The sequence below is a fragment of the Schistocerca cancellata genome, chromosome 8 (genome assembly GCF_023864275.1).
Source record: "Schistocerca cancellata isolate TAMUIC-IGC-003103 chromosome 8, iqSchCanc2.1, whole genome shotgun sequence".
NCBI lineage: Eukaryota > Metazoa > Arthropoda > Insecta > Orthoptera > Acrididae > Schistocerca > Schistocerca cancellata.
This window is the reverse complement of record NC_064633.1, coordinates 512,309,726-512,329,565: the sequence shown is the minus strand read 5'-3', so window position 1 is coordinate 512,329,565 and position 19,840 is coordinate 512,309,726. Positions and strand designations below refer to the sequence as shown.

Below are 19,840 nucleotides of genomic sequence, written 5' to 3'. Positions count from 1 at the left end.
CTCGCATAACATGCCTGTTCAGCAGGCTAGCCTAAATGTCAGTGTTTACGAACGCTTTTCACACACCCCCTGTTGGAGTTAGGTGGTTATTACCACTGCAGTACCAGTTCTCATGTGATAAATAGTATGAGTACCTAATTTGGTTCAAATCAATCTACTCACTCAGAAGGACATGAGGAACAGGCACACAGTCAGAGGCATACATACATCAAGTTTTAAATACGTTCTGTCTGACAATACCTGCATTTCCCAGGTATTTATTTTGGCAGTTTTGTATTAGAAACATATATTTTCTGTATGCTGCACACAGCTGCTTCACATATCTACAATGTGATTTTGTAAACATCTCAATGCCTCTTGATAGCTATATAGACAGCTATTGCTTACCCATACAGCCATTAGTACTTTGCAGTTGAAAGCTTCTGAATTCACTGCTAGGTGTCAGGGATTTCCTCGACTTGACTGTATGCAGTGTCTTAGTAGTACAGAATGAATGTATTAAAATTTCATGTATGGTGCTGTATTTTTTCATTCATGTAATTGTTTATGACATCATATCTCTTGAAATGTGTGTCATACAATGTTATATTTGTGTAGGTACATCCAGGGACATGTGTGGATACTGTCTGTGAAATTTATTGTATAGGAGCTTGTAGTGCAGAAGTAATAAATTGAAACATCATGTATTGTGTAGGAGTTTTTCACACATATTATTGTTTATGATGTCGTATCTCCTGAACTTTGATAGGTAGGTGGTTCTTTGCTCCACAGCAATAAGAGATATATGTACTAAGTTTGGTTGAAGTCAGGATAGTGGTTTAGGAGGATGTGTGCAAAACACACACACACACATATTTTTAGGTATCAATATGGTTGCTTGCAGCCTCAACAACCGCTACCTATAAGCCAGTATAGTTTTATTTCCACATTGCTACAGAAAGATATATACGACTGTAATGAAACATTCACTCTCTCACTTGTAATGTAGTACAATAATGGGTCAAATCAAATATAAAATAAGAAAGAAAAAACCACCAAAATCCTTAAATTATGACTTACTGGCAAATTCTAATCTCAATCACTGGAACAGCTCAGGGTTAAGAAATCTATATTCTTCAGGAAGCCCCTGTTGTGGAATTCTGCATCTCTGACCTATGCTAACGTTACTTTCATCTATGTGAATCTGACCCCAATTCCTACGAACAACATACTTAATCTCTAGGGCTGGAGTTCCAGGGAACCCACAGCATCTACATATAATCCCAAACCCTCTGTGCGTGAGCTGTAAGATGGTTCAAAAGGTGAGCTAGCGCTATCGTCTGCAGTCTCAATGAGGTCAACCAATGGGACAACCGTTTCTTCCCCTCGTCGTTACAACTGTTCCTACATTCTACTGGTTTTGCCACACCTGACTCCACAGTACCTTGTCATTCTCTGTGTAGGGGCCAGTTCCAGCATTCATGAGTGCTCGGTGTTATTCGCTGCACTCACAATATCGCTTCAGCACTATCATCTACAGCTGGGGTTTCTCTTACAGTGCCGTCATTTTCTACATATTTTCTAAATCAGCTGCCAGACACCTTATCTGCTGCTTTGTTCACAAGGTGCCATTATTCTTTGTCATGGCACTCTAGTACAGGATGGTCAGATATACCAATAGCACCATATGCACTCGTGTTTGTCGGGCATTTCTTTATGTTATCTAAATATTTGGAATAAGACCCACGACCTGTCAGACACTGCCTCTACATAGACTGACATGGATTGAAAACATCCTCTCCTTCATGTAAGGAGATGTACCACATACTTTGCATTCTGTTGTGATATACGATATTGCTTAAGTACTACAGCCTACATCCACTTGAATCTGTTTACTGTATACAAGTCTGAATGATGCCGTAGCCATTGTCGCTGGTCGTGAACCCTTCTTAGCTGTCAGACCCTATAATATTCGTCTCCAAAAATTCTAATATACTCCCTCTGCTGGGCTCTTCTTCGGCAACGTTATGGCGTCCCCGGGTGGCTGAACACACAGAGTTGTTTATTTCAGAATTTCGATGACTACTACTGTTGGGGGGGGGGGGGGGGCCACAACACAGAATATTTCAACTTCTGTGTTTATTGTATTCAGAACTTTGTCAATATGTTCGTATCCTTCCGCTTTTACCATTTTCTTAAGCACAATAAGGAGACCACACCAAAACTACAGAAACAGTGCCATACTGTAACACCACCTACCCTGTGCTTCACTGTTACTACCACACATGATGACAGGCAACGTTCTCCATGCATTCACCAAACCCAAAACCTCTCATTAAATTAAGCCTGATTCATCAATCCAAATCATTCGTTTCCGGTCATCCACTGTTCAGAGGACTCCGCTCCTTACATCATATTAATTGTCGCTTACCGCTGACTACAGGAAGTATAGCATATGAGCAACTGTTTGACTGCTGCACCCATTCTTTTTAACTCTTTACGCACAGCCCTGTGCGAGCAGGACATCTGTTAGCACGCTGAAAGGAAGGAGTGACTCCTTTCGCTGATTTTATGCAATTTTTTGGAACCACCCTGTACCGTGATAGGCAGTCCCTATCCGCCAGTACATGAGGTATGCCTGGTTTGCTTTAGCTGTCGTTGTTCCTTCGCGGTTCCACTTCACAATCGTTTCGCCAACAGTCGACTTGGGCAGGCAGCTTCAGAAGGGTTGAAATTTAGCTGACGGACCACCATCTGTTGGCGGACGTAAAATTTACCATTTCATTTTCGACCTTTTAATCGCCAGTAAATACTGGTGATCCCTTGGTGTCTCAGAATGTGTCCTATCAACCGATCCCTTCTTCTACTTAGGTTTTGCTCTTTTCTCTACGTTTCTATTCAGTACCTCCTCATTAGTTATGTGATCTAACCATCTAATCTTCAGCATTCTCCTGTAGCACCATATTTGAAAAGCTTTTATTCTCTTCTTGTGTAAACTGTTTATCGTTCCTGTTTCACTTCCAAACATGGCTACATCCCACACAAATACTTTCAGAAAAGACTTTCTAAAACTTAAAGCTATATTCGATTCTTCAGAAACGCTTTTCTTGCCATTGCCAGTCTACGTTTTATATCCTCTCTACTTCGGCCATCATCGATTATTTCGCTGTCCAAGTAGTAAGACTCATCTACTACTTCGACATCATCTAATTTCATTCACCACATTCGTTTATCCTTGTTTTGCTTTCGTTGGTGTTCCCAATTTTTCTTTCAAGACTCTATCCTCTCCGTTCAACTGCGCTTGCGAGTCTCTGGCAGAATTACATTGTCATCTTTGAGATGCCACAGCTGACTTCCTTTCCCATCCCTGATACAATCCGAGCTTGTGCTCCGTCTTTGAAAACGTTAACGTTTTTATCTCTTCTCCTTGAATTTTAATTCAAACTCCATTTTTTTTTCTTTTACTGCTTGCTCAGTGCACAGGTTGATTGACATCGGGAATAAGCTACAACCCGGGGTCTCACTTCCTCCTCAATTACTGCTTCCTTTTCGTTCCCCTCGACTCTTCTAACCACCGTCTGGTTTCTGTACAAGCTGAAAATAAGCTTTCGCTCAATGTATTTTACCCCTGCTACTTTCAAAACGTGAAAGAGAGTATTCCAGTCAACATTGTCAAATGCTGTAAGTGTAGGTTTACCTTTCCTTAAACTATCCAAAGATAATTCGTAGGATGAGGTTTGTCTCTCGTGTTCCTACATTTCCCTGGAATCCTAACTAATCTTCTCCGAGATCGGCTTCTACCAGTTTTTCATTCTTCTGTAAAGAATTCATATTAGTATTTCACAACCGTGACTTATTAAACTAATAGTTCGGTGGTATTCGCACCTGTCAGCACCTGCTTTCTTTGGAACTGGAATTCTTCTTGAAGTTTGAGGTTTCAAATGACTCATCTTGCAAAGCAAATGGAAGAGTTTTTCACGTCTGCCTCTCTCAAGGCTATCAGTAGGTGTGAGAAAGTATCATGTACTCCCGGGGCCTTGTTTCCACTTAGGTCTTTCAGTACTCTGTCACTTCTACTCATCTTGCAAAGCAGATGGAAGAATTTTTCACGTCTGCCTCTCTCAAGGCTATCAGAAGGTGTGAGAAAGTATCATGTACTCCCGGGGCCTTGTTTCCTCTTAGGTCTTTCAGTATTCTGTCACTTCTCCCAGTATCACGTCTGCCATGTGTCAAGTTTAACTCTCTTTTTACTTCCCGTATACCCGACGATGAAAATACGCCGAAACACGTAATCTGTTCAGACGTAAGCTATTCATACAAGTTAATTTTCTCTAAGCGCTTCATTACGGTCGCTGACCTTTACAACGAGTTTCTGTCTTCTAATGTAACGCAGCACAATGTGTTTCAATGCAGTCGGTTAAACGAACAAACAGGCGATCCGGGTGACACTTCGACTTTCGTGTTCCGCGGCGTGAAACGCTCCTCACTGGCTCAAAGAGACCGGTTCTCGATTCCCCGTTCTCCGCGCTCATTTGCCCGTCTCGCAGACCATAACGAGACACTTAATAGCGGGGATGCCCGGAACGGACTCTCGGCTAGACAGGTGTGGGAGAACGTCCAGCGCGCCGACACCTCGCCAATTACGGAGACTCCGGCGTCCCACGGCTCGCGGCGAGGCGACGCTGGGAACTCTGGCGGCGGACGCCGGAAGCAGGCAGTGACAGCGGCTCGTGCGCCCCGGCGCTCTAATTGCGGCGGCGTAACGAGGCGGCAGAGCGACAAAGTGGCCCGACCGCCCGGGGCAAACCGCAGCGCGCCATTCAGTGTCCCGGCCCGGCACGAGGTGACGCCTCTGCAGTGACTCGCTCGTCTGCCCGAGGCCGGCTGCTGCCTGCGGGTAGCTGAGTGCCGTCGCAGATTATTCAGCAGTAGGCCTATTGTACGCGTCGTCTGGTGACATGAAAGTTTCTGCTTCTAAGAATTCATTCGGGCACACAAAGCTCACTAGATCTCAACGTCAACTAGCTAGACGTCGCTTCTTCTTCTTCTTCTTCTTCTGATGCTCTACAGTTCATGGTGAGGGCCTCTTCAACTATCTCATTCCGTTCATCTACATCTACATCCATACTCCGCAAGCCACCTGGCGGTGTGTGGCGGAGGGTACCTTGAGTACCTCTATCGGTTCTCCCTTCTATTCCAGTCTCGTACTGTTCGTGGAAAGAAGGATTGTCGGTATGCCTCTGTGTGGGCTCTAATCTCTATGATTTTATCCTCATGGTCTCTTCGCGAGATATACGTAGGAGGGAGCGATATACTGCTTGACTCTTCGGTGAAGGTATGTTCTCGAAACTTCAACAAAAGCCCGTACCGAGCTACTGAGCGTCTCTCCTGCAGAGTCTTCCACTGGAGTTTATCTGTCATCGCCGTAACGCTTTTGCGATTACTAAATGATGCTGTAACGAAGCCCGCTGCTTTCCGTTGGATCTTCTCCATCTCTTCTATCGAATCTATATGGTACGGATCCCACACTGCTGAGCAGTATTCAAGCAGAGGGCGAACAAGCGTACTGTAACCTACTTCCTTTGTATTGTAACAAATAAGCCCTCGGTCACAAATATTAAGTCAAAAATTGACCTGGTTTCGACGCTTAGCGTCGTCTTCAGAATTAGACTAACTGTACGAAAACATTAGGTATATAGAACATTAATAAAATTAAAGTTTGTACTGACTCGAAAAGCTGCAGTACTTACAAGTCACATATTAAAAAAGATCTCAGCCGTAAAGGCGACGTCATGAACACTTGTCAGATGGCGAGCCGCTAAGAGCTGCTCGTACTGTGGACAAGGGTTGAAGTCTTGTTGCAACAGAATGAAAGTTCCGTCCAAAATAACAATTTGATTTATTATGACTAAACTCAAAATAACAAACAAAACACACGAAACATTTACAATACATCAAATTGGATACTCAAATAAAGGCTGTGAAGGAGAAGTTGTCCATAAACTAGATTGTGACATTTATGACCAAGTGGTATGTGGAGCCAATTCCTTGCAACTCAAGTCTTAAGAGAAACACCCAGACAACTCAACATTAATTGCTGCTACAGTAGTGATAACTCAGACAATGAACACGCAAGACAGAACAAAGTTAGAAAAGACGAACAGGCGCGGTCTGCTGAGCTCTGATTATCACCTAGCAAAATTGCCTGCTTTGCCGGTGCTGCGGACGTACATTACCAAGTTGTCTTCTTAACTGCTAGGACACGATCTGGCATACCGGAGGCGATGGCTGGTTGCTTCGACGTCCCGTCGTGGTGATGATAATGTCGTGAGTATAGCCCGAAACAAATTATCCTGGTCTGGTTGTTCCAGACTAAAGACTTCCTAGCAACACAAATACGCCTCTGAGGGAGACGAAGAAGGCCCGCCATACAATCACTCACGGTACAGTGATTGATTTTAACAAGCGAAGTCACACAGTAACTCCGATACAGTCAACTTTAGCCAAAACTGCACAAGACAGACAACATAGGCCGCTTGTACGCAGAACGCTCAATTGCCAACTGTACTCGGAAAGTTACGTTGAAGTCGAAACTTCAGCAACTTCGTCAAACAGTTACAATCAAAATAAAAGTATATTAGACAGCCAACGGAAGGCAGGCTGTCCAGAGCAGCGAGAGCTCAGTCTTGTAACCTACTCCGACCGAAGGGCGAGAGCCGACCCTCTCAAGAGCACCCGTACAAACCGAACACAGAACATTCCCGCCCCCACGACAGTGGCTATGGTTAAATGTTCCAATCAGCAACCCGAAAACCGGCGGAAAATTCCATTCTATTGCCAAAGCACTACCACTCCAGCAATGGAGATTCTTGGCGCCAATTTCTGCGCCGATTTTGCTACGTCACGGAGCTATGCCCTGAGCAAGCTAATCACAGTTACGATTTTGCAGAAAACGCGGGAATTTGCCCGCCAAGACTGCCTGGGACCACAAGTCATTCCCACGCCTCGTTGATAGCCCGCCAGAAAGTGTTTTCACTAAGTTTCTGCGAAGTAACGGAATCTCTAGTCCAGCCGCCCCTTCTGGCCCCTCTGGGCGTGTCGCTCCCGCTCTTATGACAATGTCGGCGTCTGGAAAGCATCCACTCGACTCCCTCACACCCGTCCGCTTAACCGTTTCAAGCTCAGCAGAACTCGCCTGTCACCGGACCACCCGGGTGACGAGAGACGCTGCGTGGGAAGTCTGCGTGTGAAGGAATAACAACTTTTCACTGCGTGCAATTAGAGAGGAAAATCGAATTACTCAGAGTAAGATAGAATTATGAAAGGAGCTTCATGCTACCTCTCACAGTGACCACACTGTTTCCCGCGGCCACTCCCCACTCCATCCCCCAACGTGCTTTATATGCCCTCCACTGTTAGTGCTGCGAGCTATGAGTGCTTATTGCACTTTGACTTTGAACACAGGTGGTGATCACATTAATCTGACTGGAATGTGCAGTTTAGTAAGCCTTACGTAATTTTGCATTTGCAGACATCTTGCTGTCAAAGAATACATGTTTTCTGATTCATATATCAACGCTTGGTGTGGCGTTATTTCCGCTATTTACAGAACTTTAATGAAGAATTTCTATGTTGAGACAATACGTTCATGGTTTCTGCACAGCAAACGCAGGATCGGTGACTCAGTAGTAAATTGCCAGATTACAAATCCAGAGGTCTCGGGTTCGATTCCAGTCAATCCTACGATATTTATCTGTCACTTGTGACTTCTTTTACCTCCGGCAATGTTTGCTCATGTAAAAAACGCTGTGCTGTCATTCGGAATTCGCATCGGGCTATAGGTCCCCCCATAACTAGTTGGGTAAGTCGTCTCAAAGCCCGAGGGAGGCAACGACGCACTACCTCCAACAGGACCGTGCCTCGTAAAGCACTGTGACGCTCGAAACAATCGTCGGTTGATGATCGCTTTACTTACACCAGTGGCACAGACCCACCCTCCCAGAACGGGAGGCCTTCCTTCTTAGACAGTTAATCTGCCGTAGAGTGACACGTGTGGGGCGCTACAGTCTTGCAGGGAGGCTTCCGCTCCGGGCCACACGTGTGTCTGAAGAGATGACGCTGACGCAGTGAAGGAGGTCCCTTGTACGGATCGGCACGAGCGCTGCAGCGTAAACACCAGCCTTGTTTACAGAACGGACGACGAGGGCGGCAAACTACGCCTCTAAAGGCGTGGTACCCAAAGCGGTTTGATATTGGCTGGGCTGTCCCCGCGTCATACCATCATGACGTTTGGGGAGTTCCGTAGTCATATGAAAGATAACATTAGAGGGAGAGGTACAAATATGGAATAGGGATAGTAATATGAAATACTATGATTTCTCGCCTTGTAAGTGCTGTACTCTGGTGAGAAACTTGAAAACTACGTTCAGCAACTGTAGACTGCTTTAGAATGGATTCATATTGCAGTTGGCAGCCACTGCAAGTAAGTGGAACTGTTTTAACGAATTCACTAGGACGAATAATTGTTGCAGATTTGTGGTTTTCAGTTTCATTCTTGTGATAATACGTAAATTATTAATATATCTTCAATACAAACATGTAGCTAACACATTAAGCTGCAAAATGGCGTGTGTGTTGGCTATTTAAAATTAATTTTCGGTTTTATTTGCGTTTCTGAATTTCAAGATGGCTGTGTCACTAATATGAATACTAGTACTCCGTATTAGTACCGTGCTTTCACAACCAGTTTCATTTATAGATATTGCTTCAGAAATGACTTCACGAACTCGAAAGCTGTGGTACGAGTCTGCCATGCAAGCAGCAATTAAAAAGGTCAGAGAAAAGGAGATGGGCTACTTGAAGCCAGCAAAAACTTTCCAAATTCCCAGTGTTACCCTATATAGGCTAGTACAATCGGATTTACCAGCTTATTTAGCCACAAAGACTGAGCTTAAGTGAAAAAGTGTTCTAGCTAACGAACAAGAACAACAGCTATTTGAATGTAGAAAGACAATGGAAACTAAATTTTTTGGACTTACCCGAAAGGATCTCCAACAGATGGCATTTCAGTCTGCCAAAGCCAAAAATATCTAGAATCAATTTTAGGATTAACAGGCCGGAAGAGAGTGGTCACGCCTTTTCTTGAAGCAGCGCAAAAAGGATATTTCGACACTAAAACCCACAGCAATCTCATTTAATAGATCTCTAGGTTTCACAAGAGAAAATGTGACAATATTTAACCACCGAGAATGATATATTTAGCTTTTTCCTATTGCACTATTATGTTTTATAGCGTTTACTTTTAACAATGAATTATTAGATTCTCCAGTATTCGTTTTAACTTTAACAAGCTTCAAACGAATGCGCTATTCCATACTTGCACCGCAAAATCTCAAGAGCCAAAAATATCAAACTTTGTAATTAATCCTAATTTAGAAATGTTTCTAACGTAGTACGTAATCGAAAGTATGGGAAGTATTAAAGTACCTCCCACAGTATGAGCTAAATGTATTTCATTAGCTTAACGAGAAAAACTGAAAATTTTGTGAACTAAAAACAAAATGGTATTCAATATTTGTGCCATTTGCTCTACATGTGTGACACCAGAAACTAAAATTAAATTTACCAGCTTATGCATAGAAATATATGTTAGAATGCGGCGTCGGGTTCGGTGAGTGCCGGACCGCTTATTGGTACTGTCGTTTTTGCCACTTGCCGTTAGCCGAATGCTTTATCGGCGACTCCTCCCCACGCTCCAAAACACAACTGTAGTCCGTCATCAGGTGGTTTAGTAAGTTTGCGAGATTTAATCTCTACATATAAAAGGCTGTGTCTCGACTGACTGTCTAACTCATAGTCGCCCAGCCCAAACCACAAAGGATAGAAACATGAAATTTGCAGAGGGTGTTGATCTTATACTGTAGGCGTCGTTTAAGAAGGGATTCCATCACTAAGGGTATGAAATAGGAGGTGAAATGATTTATGAAAATATTTCAGTGTGAATACATTTTTAAACCTAAATCTTTAAAAACTGGACTTCGGCTTCTCGGTTCGAAATGAAAAAATATGCGTTTCACTATTTTTGAAATTCAGTCTCTAAGGGGGTGAAGCAAGGCCATCACCGCCCAGCCCAAACAGAAACTTGACATTTGGAGAAGGTGTTGATTTTATACCGTAGACATCGTTTAAGAAGGGATTATTTGAAATACCACTCTTAAGGAGTTACATTACAAAAAGCTAAACCTACGAAAATCTGTATATCACTTCTCAGTTAGAGATAAAGAAAAACCAACACAAAAACGCAAAAGACATGATTAACCGGAAGCTGGAGTCCAGCTCCCAGAACTGCTTTTTGATTGGAAGTACATTCTGAAGAGACCATGCTCCTTTGCACTTAATTAACGTGAAAAGTTTAGGGGGCGTTTGAATTTGTAGGCAGCACTACAATTCGATTAAGGGAAAATTAAAAAAAAGTGTAGACCATATAGTCTTCACCAGCGAAGATACTCTTATTGATTATTTCTGAAGTCGACATCTCTTTTTCTCAACACTTACTAATCGTGCAGTGGTGAATGAGGTATCATTAGAAAGACAATACGAAAAGGGAGTCTCTTATTCGTGATTAATAAATTAGCTTCGTAAAATATAGCTAAGAAGCAGGGCACCTAGATGCCCTTTCAGCTATGATAGTTGAAAGCCTCTTTTATTTTAAAATATTCCACAAATATCATTTCAATTGTTTCAAAGTACTTCTTAACTGCATAATTTGCATACTTTGTCATAACCGCTACCTCTCTGGTAGTCCATTATCTCTTCCCGCCATACAAGATGACTTTTCTAAACGAATATGCTTTCCGGAACGACAAACATATTTTTCATTCTCGTCCTGAATTGTGATTTACCCATTGCTGCTACGGCCCGACGTGTCTACTGTAGTTAGAAATTTTTGTCGAGTTAAAGTTATATGTTATTTGGTCCTACTGACAGTTTCTGATCTCTGCCCGTGCTACAATCCGGGACAAACATTGCGAATGCAAAGCACATTTTCGGACATATGGAAAAGCATATACAAAGATATATTATAAATCTGTGATAATTATTTCACGTCGTTCGGTACATTTTGAAAAACGTTTTCTCTTCGTAAAAAATATACTTATTTCAAATACTGTCATTATTTAAACCTACAAAAGAGTGAAAGTTTCACAAGGACACCACCGTTAGGATTGAAAGAAACATTGTAACATAAGCAAATAAATAAAGTTTGAGAATGAAAGGATTTAAGGCATAGCAGCGACCGAGCTGGAAGGCTATTGGCTACTATCGTCTAAAAATTCAGAACTTCCATTCGAGCCAACCGTATTTTGCGCCTCGACGCCTATAGTAAGAATCTGGACACGATATCGAAAATAAAATAGTTTCCGAAACAAATTAGAAATGAGAATTAATGCGCAATACGTACAATACATATGCAACAGATTGCATGTGGTAGTTTAGAATATCCGACTGGAAACACTCTTTTAAACGAACGCAATTAAGTTAAGTTATCGACCTTTGTGAGCTATTGTTCTTGACAAGTGCGTCCATGCCAAGGGAAGCTGCAGCGCATTGTTACTTGGTTGCTCGCAAGAGCAACGCTTCTGTGTTATTGTCCTCTGGAGTCAAAAGTTCCAGTACAGTTAACAGACATAAAACGAATTTTAGTGGTACTTTCTGGAACCCTCAAATTTCAACACACGAGATGGAAGCCTGGTTCGACTATTAGATAGAGACAGCATCTGTCGAGTGCAGTGGATGAATAATATCCATTGTAGAAACATCGTGGGAGAACGTTCTAAACCATCTGTAGGCACCGAAATGTATGTGCGTCGCTGCCTGTTCTTCGGTGTGTAGGTCTAAGTACAATGGTTGATTGAAAGCTGCCACCGACACGGCCGGATCATTGCTGCGTTGGTGGACAATGCTGAATCTCGACTTATGTAGGTGGAAGAGTGTCGCAGGCCAAAGGCGACGGTTCTTTTCTCTCCAGGGAACTGTTCATCTTGAATCACGAGATATAGAAAGTTACGTTCTTGCATGAATCTACGTATTATAACGTTATCATTTGGATCGTGTGTGACTTGAAACATTACAAGTGTATCCGAGAGTTTGTCCTTTCTGAGTCTGTTCAGGTCATTAAACACGTAAGTTCAATCAAAACTAGTGGAAACACAATCTTTTGTCTTCCGGCAACGGGAAATTTCATAATCCTAACTTCTCGGAAAATTCAGCATGTACTCAGGAATACCCATACGCCTGCCATCTTCTCCATCTACATCGACATCTACATAGTTACTCTGTAATTCACTCTTAAGTGCCCGGCAGAGGGTTCATCGAACCATTTTCATACTGCTTCCCCATCATTCCACTCTCGAATGGCGCGTGGGAAAAAGGAACACCTAAATCTTTCCGATAGAGCTCTGATTTCTCTTATTTTATTATGAGGATCGTTTCTCCCTACGTCGGTGGGTGTCAACAAAATGTTTTCGCATTCGGAAGAGAAAGTTGGTGATTGAAATTTCGTAAATAGATCTCGCCGCGAAGAAAACCGCCTTTGTTTCAGTGACTGCCACCCCAACTCGCGTATCGTATCAGTGACACTCTCGCCCACATCTTCCACTGCAGCCTGCTACCGATGCAGGCGAGCCGTGTCGCGGTCACTTCGTGAGGAACGAGGCCGAACTTGCGACTCAGAGCGAAGATTGCACTATAGTGAATGAAGTGTAACCTTTTAAGGACTTTAGACAAACATGTTGCAGAATAGAACTATTTTGGACGGTCAATTTCACCAGTGTCCGTAAACTATAGAAACACGGAATCTGGAAGGCCGACGACATTTACTGCATAGGCAGCGGGTGCAGTTGGGAGCGCGAAGTGTTATTCAGTTTGTCAAATTCTTCTGAAGTGCTTAGTAGGTGCCGGGCGAATGCAGCGGTTGCAGTCCGTTGAAGACCGCAGGGAGACTCACCATGCGGCACCCAGCTGTGGTTGCAGCCGTCGCAGTATCGGACGTTGCTCTTCCCAGGACTGAAGCACTCGCAGGAGCAGCTGGGCACGGTGCAACGGATGGCCTGCAACAAGCACGTCCACACACCTTTAGTTTTCAGCTCTAACGTTGCCTTAGTGTACACAGCCTTCGTTTTCAGCTGACTTGTTGTAGTTACTGGTAAAGTTCTTAGGAATTCTAGGAATATTCCGGTTGAGCTTGGAAATCAGGTAAAGAGGTGGAGTCCTGTATTACTTAAAGGAAGGCCATCAAGCTGGAGCTCGAAGAATATTTGGAAGTTGCGCAAATACGTAAAAAATAGTAGGACACTTATCGCGTTAAGCATTCGCATAATGAATGAGAGGCTTCGGACACAGGCAGCAGAAAATATGAATTTATCCCTAACATCAAGGACAGGTTAACAGTGACATTTAATCACCCGTCGAGCGGTGTGATACGTTACTAGGTCAGGCATCGCCCGTATCCTAAGCATCCGTGGAAAATTAGTCTGTGCACTTTGGTGCACACGTTGTGGGAGTGTGCTCTCTACGAAGATGCAGCGGCTATTGGCTGTACGGCATTCAGTAGGCCGGATCCCAAAGCAGCACAAAGGAACCAGTCGACAGGGTGCGTTTTGGATGGGACTGCACCCGCGGTACACGTGACGCCACCATGCTGCCATCGTGACAAGGCAAAATTTCGTGCTGATGCAGAGAAGGTAATTGAGTTCGACGACCAGTGAATGAAAACATTCATCAAGACTGTCCGCTGCATTAGTGCAAATAGCCGGTAGACAATAGCGGTTGACCTAGCCTCAGGGCTGATCCAGCAGCCAGACACAGTAATACAGCAAGGAAGGGCGGCCGTAATGAAAGAACAGAAATAGGTGTACCGATTGTAGTCACAGAAATAACAGTACTGACAACAGAACTAGTAGTTGGGTAACTGATTAACGGTAGTGATAAAAAGTACACTTTCTTCATTTTTATTTTTCTCCCTTGTAATATTAAGTGTTTTGTAGCGTTGGTGAAGAATAAGGTTTTTTTTAACCACTCATGGTCGGTGTTCATCCAGAAGGACATTATATTCGCCGTTGATCGCAAAAATTATTTATTTCGTAATTGTAATTTCGGCCTTTTGGGCCAAAATGGTTCAAGTGGCTCTAAACGCTATGGGACTTAACATCTGAGGTCATGAATCCTCTAGACTTAGAACTACTTAAACCTAACTAACCTAACGACATCAAACACATCCATGCCCGAGGCAGGATTCGAACCTGCGACCGCAGCGGCAGCGCGGTTTCGGACTGAGGCGCCTAGAACAGCTCGGCCACAGCGGCTGGCTTTTCGGGCCATTTTCAAGTGGTACTCCAAGTGACTTTGTTTCGACACATGTCAGAATTTAAGGTTTTCCGACATATATATAAGTCATCGCCAAAAAAAGTAAAACATACTATTTTTCACGGTAAAATGTATACATGTCGGAGAATTTTAAAGCCTGACATATGCTGAAGAAAAAATGGACTGTTCACTTTTTTTGACGATGACATGAACATATGTCGGACAATTTTAAAGTCTCACATGTGGTGAAGTAAAATCTTTTGCAGTACCGCCTGAAAATGGCTCAAAGGCCGAAACTGCAACTGTAAAATAAATAATTTCTGGAGTCAATGGCAAATACGATGTTTTTCTTTCATTTTTTGCTAGTACCACGTAGTTACAATTATTAAATGTCATGGGTGTGGGCGAAAAGAAAGCGACGACCATACAAGAGACAATAATGTAAACACAGACAGCAGTGAAAAAGGTCTGATCTTTCGGGGCCAAGTTTTGCCTCACAGCCGACACTAAGAAGACGCCCACAGACGCAGCCTGCGCTGGAGTAAACCCGTCGGTATTAGCGTGCCAGGCAGAGAGGCTTATCGCTAAAAGGCTCTGGAGAGCGGCCACTAGCGGCCTGACCCGGAAACTGGGGCGCTCACACACACACACACACACACACACACACACACACACACGTACACAGACACACACATTAAAGGGGACAGATAATGGCCGCTGGTCCTCGGCCCACAGGCCGGCCCACCTGATTTATAAACAATTATTCAGCTCTGTCCGGACGGTAATTCCAGACCGGTAGCTGTTTGCATACGCCGTTTGACGATGCATCTTCTCCTAACAAGCCCGGGGCTTCGTAAATGAATTTCAAATACGACCCGCGACGGGAATAGATTTCCTGTTTCCTCTGTCGTCATTCCAAATTGCTTCGTTTGAAGCAGTCGTGCATTTTATTACGGCTGCCTCACGTGTCGCCCCCTGCAGTCTATTGATTCATACGGTGTCCACTGTTCTTTAATGTAACCTTAACGGTCTCACTGCAGGTGATGTGCCTCCTCAACATCGGTAGATAAAATGTGCTTAATGTGAAGTTACGGCAACTGCGTTCAGCTTCGTCCCGCACGAGATTGATACACAACTATTCACCGTCACAAAATATTATTACATAGAATCTCTCCTAAGAGCTAACATTTGACTTATTATAGTGCTTCGAAAGATACTTTGAATTTAGATGTCATTTTATTTTTATTTTATTTGCACTTCAAGTTCCGTAGGACCAAATTGAGGAGTAAATCTCCAAGGCCATGGAACGTGTCAGAACATGAAACTACAACATAAAAGTAATAACAGATAAAAATAAAATGTTTATGAAGCCGAAAAAAGTCAAGCCATAAGTTTAAGTAAACGCAATCAACAGTACAACGAGAAGAAGCTTAATTTCTCAAGGAACTCCTCGACAGAATAGAAGGCGTGACCCATGAGGAAACCCTTCAAGGAATATCGCTCCGATTATTCCGCGACTGGACACTGCACACCAGACAGTCACCCGTTGAAGGTGAAGAGACTTCCCGATCGCGAAATGCGGATTCTCAATTTCCAAATGCGCCAGTTTTGCTTATTGACGAACCCATCCAAATGAAAGTGAGCTTCGTCGCTAAACCAAATCATATTAATTCCCATCATCCCCCGTGGCCAACCGTGCAGCTTGAACGCCCTACTGCAAACCGTTCCGAAGTTACGACGATTTTATTTCATATGGCTCAATAATTGTCATCCTGCGTATGTAGCATATTGCGCATAAATAGGCTGAAAGACCGATTTCTGCCCCATTACTCTGTTGGCGATAAATCGGTGGAAACTGTAACAGCCGTAATGTATCTAGGTACGTCCGCCTGGTGCGAACTGTAGTGGAACGATCACATAAAACTCGTTGTATGAAAAACGGGTGTCACGATGTGTTTCATTGGAACAATCTTAAGGAAATGTGATTGATATACAAAAGAGGTGGCTCACAAAACTCTCGTTCGGCAGATTCTTTTGTTCTGGTTGTCACTCTGTGATCCTTACCGGACGAAACGGAGAAGCTCCAAAGAAGAGCTGGATGTTTCGTCACTATTACTTTAACCCTTTGAGCCTCACTGGTTTCTGCCTTAAACCACCATTTAAATAATTTTTTACCTCAATTCCAATGCCTTTCGGGTGAAGCCATCGATGCTAGAGCAAGGCAGATTTCTTTTTCCACACTGAGGTACTTCTACGAATGCAGCTCACTGCAGCAGACGTAGCGTTCAAAGCAACAATCGACACAAAGATGGTGCTACGTCATGCTACGACACTGTGACATGCGGTTTCTTTTTTGTAGTAACCACAATGACGAAATCATTGACAGTGAAAGCAGTCGTGTGGCAAAACGGCCTGGTGTAGGTCTTTTAATTGGACGCCACTTCAGCGACTTGCGTGTCCCGAAAACCAACGGCACCAGGTGTTCCTCGACGGTCACCCATCTATGCTTAACTTCGGTGATCGGGCGGGAACCGGAGCTACTAACGTGGCAAGACCGTTGGCCTGTAAAAGCAGTGAAAGTAAATATACGTAAAGCAACTGTAACCTAAACTTGAGTTTGTACTATTGCTTTTATGAGTAGTATCAAACTGAAACCACTGGTACAGTACGTAGATGTGGTGCAAAATTTGTTAAATTTAGGCCCATTTTTGCTTGTTATTTAGAACTACAATTCGTTTTAGGAGTTACGAGTTCACAAAAGTCTATAGATGTGGGATTTGGTCTAGGAAATATGCGAATTCCCTTCAAGTAAATCGCATGAAATGATGCGTGGTTCAAAAGTATAAATTCCAAGGGTTCCAAAGCGAAACCACTTTCTTAAAACAACTAACTGTTTACCGTTTGTGAATTTCATATCGTATTTGTTGCTTACTATGAAAATAAAGACTAATTTTGAAAACAATTTTACGTTTATACTCCAAAGTGTATACTTGAAACAATTCATTCTTGCCAATTTTTTTTTTTTTTTTTTTTTTTTTTTTTTTTTTTTTTTGTATTCGTAGCTTACCATGACGGCAAAGGTTAATTGTGTCAAAAATTTAAATTTTTGTTTCGTAGTGTTGGGACTCGAAGCTTTTCGAGATGCTCAAAAAACTCCATTGGCATACATTACAAGAGAGACGCTGAGAGTCACGGAAAGGTTTACTATTAAAAGTCCTAGTACGTATGTTCCGTGTATACTAAGCTAACATACACCGTCCGTGGAAAACCTGCCTTGGTAGCTTGAAGCAACAACTGTAAACAACAGACGTGTATTCGACCAGTCAGTCGTGGACATATGGCGATAATTGGCACCGTTGTTGTATCAGAAGTCGCAATTGAGGAACGAACTGAACATTTCTATATGTTCTGAAGAAGAGAAACGTGTGTGTAAAGTTGGTCCCTCATACCTTGACTTCCGAACAATAACGACGAGTAGACCCTTGGCACGATTTGATTGAAATGGAAAACGCAGACAGTTCTTTTCTGGAAAAAATCATGACGGGTGACGAGGCTTGGTGTTATCAATACGCACCTAACACAAAACGACCAAATGCAGAAACGGTCTCTGATGGTTCGCCAAAGCCAAAGATGATGCGGATATGACGCACGAGTAGAATAACATCCCAAACAAAGGCTTTTGTGACAGATTCAGATGGTTACATTACCGTTCTGTGCGTTGTAGTCGTATGGGGGAGACTATGTACAACATCTAGCTACACCTACGAAAGAGACTGCTTACACGGTGCTTGCCCGTCCTCTTCTGGAGTAATGCTGTGGGGTTTGGGATCCGCAATTGATGGGACTAACTGAGGACACAGAAACAGTTCAAAGAAGGCAACTCGTTCTGCAATATCACGAAATAAGGCAGAGAGTGCCACGGACATGATACGTGAATTGGAGTGGTAATCATCAAAACAAAGGCGTTTTTGGTTGCGGCAGTATCATCTAGTGACATTTCAATCACGAACCTTCTCCTCCGATTGTGAAAATATTCTGTTGGTGGTCACCTACATGAGGAGAAATGATCATCGCGATAAAATAACTGAAATCAGAACTGACACAGAAAGATGTAAGTGCTCATTTCCCCCGCGCGCCGTCTGAGAGTGGAACAGTAGAGAAATAGCTTGAATGAGGTTCGGTGAATCCTGTGCAAGGCACTTAAGTGTGAATTGCAGAATAATCATGTAGATGCAGGTGTAGATGTAGAAGGACTGGAACTACCATCTTAACTGCTGTCTAGTTCTGCTAACTCAGTCTCGGAACGTTTTGGACTGGCCACGTACATCTCGTGAAAGGATCACAAAGGCAAAAGTATATAGAGTTTACACCAGAAGCTGACAGACAATCATCTCCCCGCGCATCATTCGTGAATGAAACAGGTGAGGGGTAAAGTAATAGCAGAACAAGTAAGGTGGCTTGTGGGATGTGGATGCTGGTGGACATGGAAATCTGTCTGCGTGTGCGTTTCTGAAAAAGAGAAAGGGAGAGAGAAAGTATTACTTTCCATTAAAATCGTTTCAAAACATAATTACAACACTTCTGTTGACGACCATGCGGGCAAAATTCCAAATTTAAAAAAAAAGAATTAAATTTTCCCAATTTTAATTGAACTGGATGGTGACCAAGCAAAATTTTGTGACACACCGAACTTAACGGTGGGCTGCAGAGTTCCACTTTGACTAAGTGCCCCCATTTCTGTTTACAAATCACCTTCCAAATAACCATTCGCCCACTGAAAACCGTTTACATGCTTAACGTCAAACATTTAACATATTAACTCAGTCGTAAAGTAATCAGGCGTCTTACTCTGTTTTATACATCGGAGTTCGATTCTTTAAGGAATCGGAGGTGAGAGGTTACTGGTGTGTACTACACCGGTACGTCCTGCACTGAACGAAAGGCTGTTATTTCTTCAGTAAGACTAAATTTATGGTGGCGTGTTGACGCTATTTTATGTGTCAGAAAACAGTCTGTGAGACAGGCGGCAGGAAGGGCGACAAGGGAATCACTTCCATCAACTGCAGAGGCGGGTCCGCGCCGTGTCGTGTCAAGGACTACGTGAAGGGAGGCAAGGCAAGGCGCGGCGTGGGCGCCGTCCTTTGTAGTCGCGCCGACAACGATTTTTCACTGGAACAAGTGTCAGGTGGGTAGAGAGGAGGGGGGGGGGGGGGGGAATGATGTCCCGTTGTCGCGCCCTGGCACGGGCTGTGCGGATTGATCGCTGGCGACGTCGTGTCGCGGCGACTCGTCCTCCAGAGCCGCGCAGACGGCCCCGCCATCCAGAGCAGGGCACGCGAACGTTCGGGTCAAGGACACACCTGTGAGGTTCGAGGCCTCGGCGCGCCCAGGCCCTAAAGAGATCGTCCAGCCACTTTACGATCCGGCAGTTCCGGTTCCAGCGTTATAATGTGTCCGTCCGGGCATTATCGCAGGTCTGCAGGTATCACTCCTGCTTACA

General features: G+C 43.6%; 1 protein-coding gene across 1 annotated transcript in view; it reads right to left on the bottom strand.

Annotated features, from left to right (window-relative positions):
- Positions 1 to 19,840, bottom strand: part of LOC126095662 (zinc finger protein basonuclin-2-like) — a 128,443-nt gene that overhangs the window by 51,771 nt on the left and 56,832 nt on the right. The window contains exon 3 of the mRNA XM_049910419.1: positions 12,983 to 13,085. Coding sequence (XP_049766376.1) covers positions 12,983 to 13,085 — 103 coding nt within the window. The remainder of the gene's footprint in view (positions 1 to 12,982; positions 13,086 to 19,840) is intronic.